The 10,490-nt window shown below is 42.2% G+C and overlaps 1 protein-coding gene across 1 annotated transcript; it reads right to left on the reverse strand.

Annotated features, from left to right (window-relative positions):
• Nucleotides 1-747: 747 nt before the first annotated feature.
• LOC308681036 (ninjurin-1) lies at nucleotides 748-9,663 on the reverse strand (the record flags this gene model as incomplete). The annotated part of the gene is made up of 2 exons (XM_081349557.1): nucleotides 9,456-9,663; nucleotides 748-896 (listed from the first exon to the last, which is right to left on the reverse strand). The coding sequence occupies exons 1-2, from the start codon at nucleotides 9,646-9,648 to the stop codon at nucleotides 748-750; spliced, it is 342 nt and encodes a 113-aa protein (XP_081205683.1). The 5' UTR covers nucleotides 9,649-9,663.
• Nucleotides 9,664-10,490: the final 827 nt, after the last annotated feature.

The following is a 10,490-nucleotide window of genomic DNA, read 5'->3' on the forward strand; positions in this document are numbered from 1 at the left end:
TCATGTGATCCTGCCATGTGTCTTGTCATGTTTAGTTGTTCCTTGTTATGTTGATTAGTCTTCACAGGTGTTTCAGTTTACCACGCCCCCTTGTTATCTTGTTTAGCTTGTGTTCCCTGTGTATATATACCCTGTCTGTTTTAGTATGTGTCACGGAGTCCTTGTAATATATCACACCACTTCCGTTCCCTGTGTTTCCGGTTTATGTTCTTGTTCCTTGTTTGTTTATTTTGTTATATTGGACTGCTAATATGGATTTTGACACCTGCATGGATGACGACGAATTGGATTGCCCTACAAATAAAAACGCTGTATTTGGATCCACCTGTTTCTCTCCCTTTCCTTGGTGTGTGGATCGTGACAATAATAATTGGTTGTAAACAAAGTTAAAATGCATTATAATTTCATCTGAAACAGGTTGTTTGTCGTGTTTTTTAATGCATTTTATTTTTAAAGGTGTTCAATGAATAGAGAAATATTATTATGTGGTTACAATTCATGAGATCATTATAAGGTGCTTAATTGATGCATTAAAATACTTTTATAATGCATTAAACATAAAGGCTTTAAGTAAAGAGTTATAACAACGGCATATCTGATAGTTTTCTGTTTCTTTCTGAACAGCACCACGTGTATTCACTCAGAACTTACCCATAATGCCATGCTGCACAGTGTGTTTCTCCAGTGTGTGTGTGTGTGTGTGTGTGTGTGTGTGTGTGTGTGTTGTGTAACATACCCGTGTTTGAGCTACTGTCGCGCGCCTGGACTGGGCCGCTGAACTCCGAACGCAGTGATGAAGACGTTGATGACGACGATGATGAAGATGCAGCTGGTCGCGATGTTCTCGAAGACATTCAGCCGGAGATGTTTCTGCTCATCGTTCAGGTTCCACTTCACTGCAATCACCAGCGATAAACACAGTCACACTTCAGACGAGCGCTGGACAAACACAATAATCCAGTATCTCAAAGTTAGTAACAAACGTTCTTTCAGTAACGTTAATAAAAGTTCGTTCAGAGTTATCTGGTCTTTAATAAAAACATTAGCACAAAAACATTGATACATCGGTCATGGAGCATTGGTTCCTGAAACATTTCAGTTGGACATTCATCTAAGGTTTTTTAAATGTTACTATTTAACATTCTGAGAACCTATAAAGGTAACGTTCCCATAATGTTTGAATAATGATAAAATTAAATGTTCCCTTAACATTAAAATAACCAATAAAAAAATTGTGTATTACAAAAAAATGTTACTAGCATATTTTGGCATGTTGCTAGAATGATTCAACACATTGCTAATGCTAACATGTTTTAACATGTTGTTAGCATGATAAGCATGTTGCTAGCATGATTAGCATGCTGCTAGCATGTTTTAACACATTGTTAGCACATTTTAACATCTTACTAGCATTATTAGTATGTTACTTACATGTTTTAACATGTTGTTAGCACATTTTAACATCTTGCTAGCATTTTAGTATGTTACTTTAGTAGTGGGAAGTTTACTGACTCGGATCTTTGAATCTCGTTCATCAAAATGAACGAATGTTTTGTACTTAGCATGAATTAGCATGTTACTAGCAATAATTATGTTACTAGCATGAATTAACATTTTGCTAGAATTAATTAACATGATTTAACACATTACTAGCATGAATTAGCAAGTCGCTAGCATGTTTTGCCACATTGTTAGCATGATTTAACACTTTGCTAGCATGGGAAGTCCTGGGACTTGGGGGACATTTAATATTCAACAATATAATTGATCTGCCTGCATTGACACCATAATATGAGAACGGAGCTGAGCTGAGCTGGACGATGACATCACGGTTTTCTCCAGAGCGGCTGTATAGATAAATGAGCTAAATTAAAGGTGAACTAAGTAACTTTTTTTACCTTAACTGAACAGCTTCGGAGTCATTGGAATGGTTATATTACTTATTTGGGGTTGAATGGTGGTCGTTTCGCACCCCCCTGGTGCCCGTGAGCGGAAAATACGCACTTGCAACTCTGAGCCGGCGGGCCGCCGGCCGCCGCGTCAGGAAGTCTCGCGTGATATCAGGTGTCGCGATGTAAACAATTGCTTTACGGCCAAAAGAAATCTGCTAAAATGCTGTCATTATTGCGCTCCCTCACGCTGTCCGAACCCGAATGAAGAAGACGTTTTAAAGAATGTCCCATCTGCTTTGATGTCGTTGATCTATAGCCTCTGGTGTCTGAGAATCACCAACGAGTTGTGTTGTCAAATATCTATTCCTTAACTTACTTAAGCTGGACTATAATGCTATTTTCTTCTAGAAACAAACTTTGTTGCATTATTTTCCTGTTATGACTGTAAAGCTTCTTTGAAACACCACACTAATGGGACGTCTACGCTAAAAGTTTATGTTGCCACTATCGTCTCTTTTCGTTCCCCGGTTGACGGGCAATCGATCGGGAGGCATGCGCTGGTGGTCAGATTTCTCAGGGGGGCGAGGAGATTGCATCCCCCACACCCCGACTGTGCCGCCGTGGGACCTAGTGCTAATTCTGAAGGCTCTCTCTCTACCCCCGTTTGAATCCTTGGATTCTATCACTGTTAGGGAGCTCTCTCTCAAAACTGCTTTGCTTCTTGCCCTCGCTTGGAGATTTACAGGCATTCTCTGTGAACAGCGATTGTGTTAGTTTTGGACCCGGTGACTGTAGTGTCACTCTCCGGCCGAGACCGGGCTTTGTATCTACATGTCTTTCTACTCCCTTTTAAGCGCAGGTCATTTCTCTACCTGCGTTGTCTTTTGAGCCGTCAACTTCGCATGACGCTGATCCTCAGAGTGCTGTTTGCCCTGTTAGGGCTTTGTGGAGTTATTTAGGCCGTTCTGCTGTCTTTTGACAATCGGACCAGCTCTTTGTATGCTACGGTGGCTGTTCTAAGGGACCTGCAGTCTCTAAGAAGAGGCTTTCTCACTGGATAGTGGAAGCTATCGCTTTGGCTTCTGCAAACCAAGTACAGGAATGCCCTCTCAACATCAGGGCTCACTCGACGAGGGCTATCGCCTCTTTATGGGCCTGGTCTAGAGGTACACTATATTGCCAAAAGTTTTGGGATATCTGCCTTTAAATGCACATGAACCTTAATGACATCCCATTCTTAATTCGTAGGGTTTAATATGGAATTGGTCTTTGCAGCTATAACAGCTTCAACTCTTCTGGGAAGGCTTTCCACAAGGTTTAGGAGTGTGTTTATTGGAATTTTTAACCATTCTTCTAAAAGCGCATTCGTGAGGTCAGGCAGTCTCCGCTTAATTAATCCCAAAGGTGTTCTATCGGGTTGAGGTCAGGACTAAAGCCCAGTCAAGTTCCTCCACACCAAACTCGCTCATCCATGTCTTTATGGACCTTGCTTTGTGCACTGGTGCACAGTCATGTTGGAACAGGAACATCCCCATACTGTTCCCACAAAGTTGGGAGCATGAAATTGTCCAAAATGTCTTGGTATGCTGAAGCATTAAGAGTTCCTTTCACTGCAACTAAGGGGCCAAGCCCTGAGAAACAACCCCACGCCATAATCCCCCCTCCACCAGGCTTTACACTTGGCACAATGCAGTCAGGCAAGTACCGTTCTCCTGGCAACCGCCAAACCCAGACTCGTCCATCAGATTACCAGACAGAGAAGCATTATTCGTCACTCCAGAGAACACGTCTCCACTGCTCTAGAGTCCAGTGGCAGCTTTCTTTACACCACTGCATCCCACGCTTTGAATTGCATTTGGTGATGTAAGGCTTGGTTGCAGCTGTTGGGCCAAGGAAACCCATTCCATGAAGCTCTCTACGCACTGTTCTTGAGCTAATCTGAAGGCCACACGAAGTTCGGAGGTCTGTAGCTATTGACATAGTGTATGTCAATCCGGGATATGTGCTTTGCTGCTGGCTGCTGGTCTTCACAGAACACTTTAGACCGGTTTTACAAGTTGGATGTGCCGCCTTTGGCATCTCAAGTGCTTTCGATGAGTGAATAACCTCACGTATTTTCTGTGTTTATTGCTAAAATAACTACTTCTGGGCACAGTCTGTTAACGCTTTAGCTGTTGACGCTGTGCATGCCTATATGTGCATACTTATATGTGCTCACTGCAGTTGTGTCTGCCCTGTATTCAGTGCAGCCCGCTCACATTCAGATCTGATATGGAAATTTTGGTATTCCCTGAGCTGGCATCTCATTGGCGTAGCTCCACCTATCAGCTGTGAGCACTCCTAGCTGTGTCGCCATTGGTTGAGCTGTATGTTGTTCTACTCCGTGATTGGTGTAAACTTAACCCTGCTTCTTCAGGCTGCTCTTCGCCTCTCTCACGGCGGGATTGAACGCGGTTCCACTCTACCAGCTGTGCAAGTGTTCAGTCTTAGATTGTGACGTCATTGTCGCCCCTCTACATTTTATACTGCCCGAAGGCTTGTCAGTGTTTGCATGTTCGAGACAATTAGCCAGTTAATTCACTGCCGTTATCCTAAAAGGTTTCAGGATCTTCTATGAATGGGAAGAGTTTCCACAGTGTAGCTGGATTACGCAATGTTTCATTCCCGTCTTTCAGGGTACCGAGGTTACAACAGTAACCTGAGAGGTTTTCTACTGTTACGAATAGAAATCAAATATCATATAGTTCAGTGTGAGCAGGCAGTTTTCTACACACTAGATGGCATTCATTGCCGAATGACTCTTGAACTCTGATGAGCTTCATGTTGGCCAGGCTCGTGATTATTGTCCTGAAGTCGTTTCTGATGATACATCGGTTATAACCCAGATTAGCTGCTCATCACAGATTAGTCGCAGTCTGACAAAATTAAAGTGCTCTCTGTTGATGTAATTCACTGTTTATGTGTGTGTGTGTGTGTGTGTGTGTGAGTGTGTGTGATGGAAAGACTGTATGGGCCCTATCTTGCACCCAGCGGAATTGACTTTGTACACCGACGCATGTATCATTCCTATTTTGCACCCGCGCAGAGCGCGCTTTTCCCTCCACAGAAGCACGTCGCTAAACTAGGGAATGAACTTGCGCTCCCTGGGCGGTTCAGCGCAAAAAAGGAGGTGTGTTCCAGCACAAACAATCCCTGGTGCTATTTTACTGTTCCATAAAACAATTGCGCCACTGGCCAGAGAAAAACCTAGTCTAAAGTCAGTGGCGCGTTGCGCGTTGTTCATTATGCTATTTTAAGGGCGCATGCTTGGCCATAATGTATAGCGTGCACAACGCGCATACACTTTGATTCTCTAATCTACACAGAAGCAGCAGTTTTCATTTTTGCAAATCATATTATTACAAACGATAGACAGATAGATAGATAGATAGATAGACGATTTATTATAAAAGCATACATCTAGCTTACACATTTACCCACATTATTATATGCCTGTTTAACCGAAGCTAATTTGGGTGTGTTTCTCCATCCCCAATGTCACTTCTCTCTCTTTTACGGCCGTGACGAGAGCGTTGCTCTCCTCGGCTGTGAACCGCTCCTGGCGCGCACCTGGCAAATCCGCCGTTATAATAGCAATACGCCAAGGAAAAAGCGCGTCTGCTCTTAAAGGGAATGTGAGATGTCGCTCTGATTGGTTTATTTCACGTTACGCCCAAACCACACCTATGAATAATGAAGCTACTTCAGACCAACCCATTTTAGATTTGCGCCGGGCGCAAGAGTCATTTATCCCGCCGGGAAAATAGCAACATCGCCAAGACCCGCCCACAAAGTTACTTGCGCTTTGCGCTTTGACACTTGCGTTTCAGATCGTTAAAATAGGGCCCCATGTCTTTCTGTTCAAATGCAAAATGAAAGGTGCTCACATCACGCTCAACTGGTTCAGAGAGAGAGAGAGATGCGTGAGGTCAGCGGGTTCAGAATGGAAGCTCTGGAGGTTCACAGAAAGGGAAAGACAGAGACAAAAAAGAACCTGCTGATATGTAGGTCAAACAGAAAGAGAGAACAGGGGAGAGTGTATTGTGATGCCATTGTCATGTATTGCCCTTTAATCCCAAATTCAAATTCAGTTTCACAGAGCGTTCCTGAAGCAGAGCTGAGCTTCACAGCTTCAGTATACTGAGTGAACGATTGTCGACCAGAGATTCAATCAGCAGCTCTTAGTCATTGCAGTTTAACCACAAATGCCAATAGAAGAAAACATAAGAAACCTCTCGTGGGAATCTTTGTTCAGAGATCGAGATGGTGGTCATCTTATTTGGATATAAGATTAAACTGGTCTGGATGTTTTTCACTATTAGTCATTGACAAGTACAGTAGATACAAATCCCCATTACCTCAAATTAACGCCGCCTCAGCTGACAGGGAACGTTCTCTCAAGGTTCTCTTAAAGTCATGAACAAACATTCTTCCGTTAAAGTCCCCCTGTGGTGAAAATCCGGCTTTTAATGCAGTTTATGTGTCTGTGTGGTATTTTTAATATGCTTTAAGACAAACCATGTGTAAATTTATAAGTCGACACCCAGTGTTGGGGAAGCTACTCTGAAACTGTAGTTTGACAAGCTACAAGCTACTCGTAAGTTAAAGTAGTTAAACTACAGTCAAGCTACCCTTTTGGAAATGTAGTTAGCTACACTACAAGTTACTATCAAAAAGTAGCTAGCTACATTGAAACTACTTTTGATTTTTTTGAACAACGTATATTATAAATAACTGAATAAGTGTCTGATATTTTTAAGTAAAATACTTAGTGTTTAAAACAATGCAAATACAATTATGATTTCAAAGAGTATTATTTTATTACACACAACACTCAAATATCTCAGACTGTTTGTCAAAAGTGCAAAATTGCAACAAATACAACATTGCAGAAAATACATTGAACAACCGCTCACATGTGGCACTGGCAGGGAAAGAACTATCTGGTGTAGTTGCAGTAGACAGTCTCTTTGAGATACATGAACTTGGACAAATAAGGCCATGGGTAATTAACGTTAGTTGTTTCTCCATCTCCATCCTCCAAATCTGCCGCCACGTCTTGCTCCATCATGGATAATATGGGTGTGTCAACCCACTTGACTTCTGTACGTCAGTGAACCGTTAGCCGCAAGATGCGTGATTAAACAACAGGTGGCGGTAATGGCAAAAAATTAGTTTGTAATCTAACAAGAAGAAGAATATCCTTGCATCGCGCTGATTCGCGCAGGCTCGACAAAACGCAATGTAGCTTTTGCTCGCGCTACACCGCTACTTGCTGCAAAAAGTAGTTAGCTACTGGAAAAGCTACACTGTATAAAAAGCAACTGAGCTACTGCCAAGCTACTGAAAAATGTAGTTAAGTTAGTAGCGTCGCTACTTGTAGTTAACTACTCCCCAACACTGTCGACACCATTGCTGAGTATTTCCTCCTTAAAACTGCAGTGAACCAAAGACAGTCTCAAAAACACGCTTTGAAATCGCTGGTGTTTCTGACGTCACAAACTACCTTGTAACCAATCAGATTAACGTGTGATTGTCAACCAGTGGATCTCTGAGCTGAGTGAGTGAGTGGAGGCGGGGCTCATTTGCATATTCATAGAACTGCGCATACTAAATGAGGCAAGGGTGTCGAGTTACATTCAAGATATTTTAAGACATGACGCATATTGTTTCAAGGAAGAAACGTTTAATATATATGTAATTTTGGTGATCAAAGATGAGTTTTAAGGGATAAAATTATTGACTACAGGGGGACTTTAATAGAACGTTTGTTCAATGTTTTCTGGTCTTTAATAATGTTCTCAAAACATTTGCACAAAAACATTGATACATTGTACATGGAACTTTTCATTTTTTAAACGTTTTGGACATTCTAACTTTTTTTAAATGTTACAACTTGCTTCAGAACATTCACAGAACATTCAAAAGTAACATTCTCATAATGTTTTAAGAATGATAAAATGGAACATTCCCTTAACGTTACAAAAAACCTTTTTAAAAAATGGACGTTTTAGACGTTCAGAGAACATTCAGAAATAATGTTTTCATAACTTAATGTGAATGTTAACACAACGTTCTTAGAATATGTTTTTGTTAGCTGGGACGGCGCTTGTAACCCAATATTGCCAAAAGTTTTGGGACGTCTGCCTTTACATGTACATGAACTTTAATGACATCCCATTCCTGATCTGAAGGGTTTAATATGGAGTTGGCCCAACCTTTGCAGCTATAACAGCTTCAACTCTTCTGGGAAGGCTTTCCACAAGGTTTAGGAGTGTGTTTATGGGAATTTTTAACCATTCTACTAGAAGCCAATTTGTGAGGTCAGGCACTGATGTTGACGAGAAGGTCTGGCTCGCAGTCTCCGCTCCAAATCATCCCAAAGGTGTTCTATGGGGTTGAGTTCAGGATTCTGTGCAGGCCAGTCCAGTTCCTCCACACCAAACGCGCTCATCCATGTCTTTATGGACCTTGCTTTGTGCACTGGTGCACAGTCATGATGGAACAGGAACATCCCCAATCTGTTCCCACAAAGTTGGGAGCATGAAATTGTCCAAAATGTCTTGGTATGCTGAAGCATTAAGAGTTCCTTTCACTGGAACTAAGGGGCCAAGCCCTGAGAAACAACCCCACGCCATAATCCCCCCTCCACCAGGCTTTACACTTGGCACAATGCAGTCAGGCAAGTACCGTTCTCCTGGCAACCGCCAAACCCAGACTCGTCCATCAGATTACCAGACAGAGAAGCATTATTCGTCACTCCAGAGAACACGTCTCCACTGCTCTAGAGTCCAGTGGCAGCTTTCTTTACACCACTGCATCCAACGCTTTGCATTGCACTTGGTGATGTAAGGCTTGGTTGCAGCTGTTGGGCCAAGGAAACCCATTCCATTAAGCTCTCTATGTACTGTTCTTGAGCTATTCTAAAGGCCACACGAAGTTTGGAGGTCTGTAGCTATTGACTCTGCAGAAAGTTGGCGACTTCTGCGCACCTCAGCATGCGCTGACCCTGCTCTGTGATTCGCTTTGTGGCTGAGTTGCTGTTGTTCTCAATTGTTATAATTTGCACTTTGTTATAATACCAATAACAGTTGACCGTGGAATATTTATTAGTGAGGAAATTTCACGAATGGACTTATTGCACAGGTGGCAACCTTTCACAGTACCACGCTTGAATTCACTGAGCTCCTGAGAGCGACCCATTCTTTCACAGATGTTTGTAGTAGTAGTCTGCATGCCTAGTGCTTGATTTTATACAACTGTGGCCATGGAAGTGATTGGAACACCAGAATTAAATTATTTGGAGAGGTGTCCCAATACTTTTGGCAATATAGTATATAATACTCTCACATAATTCACAGTTATTGAAATATTGTTGATTTAATTACCTCGAACAAAACTAAAGATCATTAACAAGACCCAAAAGTGCTGCGTTGATATCTAGAGGTTCAGAGGACAAGAAGATAAAAGGTGATGTGCCTTTAGCCCTGTTGTGTCCTAGTACGTGAATGTGTACTCATTCACCTATAAAGATGAGCAAGATCCCCACTAACACCTGCAGAGAGAGCGACAGGCTGATGAGCGTGACGAGGGCCGTGTACAGGGTGTATTCGGGCCCCTGCTCCAGCACAGCCTTCAGCTGCGATGCGTTGGCCATCAGCAGGGCCACGTCCAGCATGCTCTCCGCTGCACTCTTCTTATTGGCGTAATGGTTCATGTTTAGAGGGGCGGGCGACTGACCCAGACTGTGAGAAGCCTGGCGAGAGAAAGATGGCGAGAGAATAATATCAGTACACCTTAAAAGAGTAGTTGAAAAGAAATTAAGGTTTTTGAGGAAAACATTCCAGGATTTTTCTCCATATAGTGACTTCAATGGGGTTCAACGGGTTGAAGGTCCAAATTGCAGTTGGAGTTGCATTAGGTAATCACGTTGAAAGGTCACATGTGACGTAGGCGGAAGCACCGACCTAGTGTTTACAAAGCGAACGTGCAAAGACTAAGTCGAACGCCATTTACAAAATAAATAATTAAATAAAAGGTAAACCAACGATGTCGGGCGTTTTTGAAGTTGGAGGAGAAAATTGGATTTTTTCACTCTATTCTACTGTACATATTTGAACCGGATCACGCTTGACCTTTCAACGTGATCACGTAATGTGTGGCGCATCACGGCTAGTGCAAGACGAGCATTTGTGGTTTAAAAGTATATTAATGTTTATTTAGTTATAAAATGTTCGTTGGTTTGTCTAGATAATACTCTTATTCCTCGGCTGGATCGTGTCGAGACTTTGAAGCTGCACTGAAACTCACATCTGGACCTTCAACCCGTTGGACCCCATTGAAGACACTATATGGAGAAACATCCTGGAATGTTTTCCTCAAAAACCTTCATTTCTTTATGACTGAAGAAAGTAAGACATGAACATCTTGGATGACGTGGGGGAGAGTAAATTATCAGGAAATTTTAATTCTGAAGTGAACTAATCCTTTAATGCTAGCGACTACTGATGGGCGATGTCACAATATTCCTCATTTAAATAATTCATACGCAGAATAAAG

Source organism: Scardinius erythrophthalmus (genome assembly GCF_964197995.2).
Source record: "Scardinius erythrophthalmus genome assembly, chromosome: 20".
In the NCBI taxonomy this organism is placed as follows: domain Eukaryota; kingdom Metazoa; phylum Chordata; class Actinopteri; order Cypriniformes; family Leuciscidae; genus Scardinius; species Scardinius erythrophthalmus.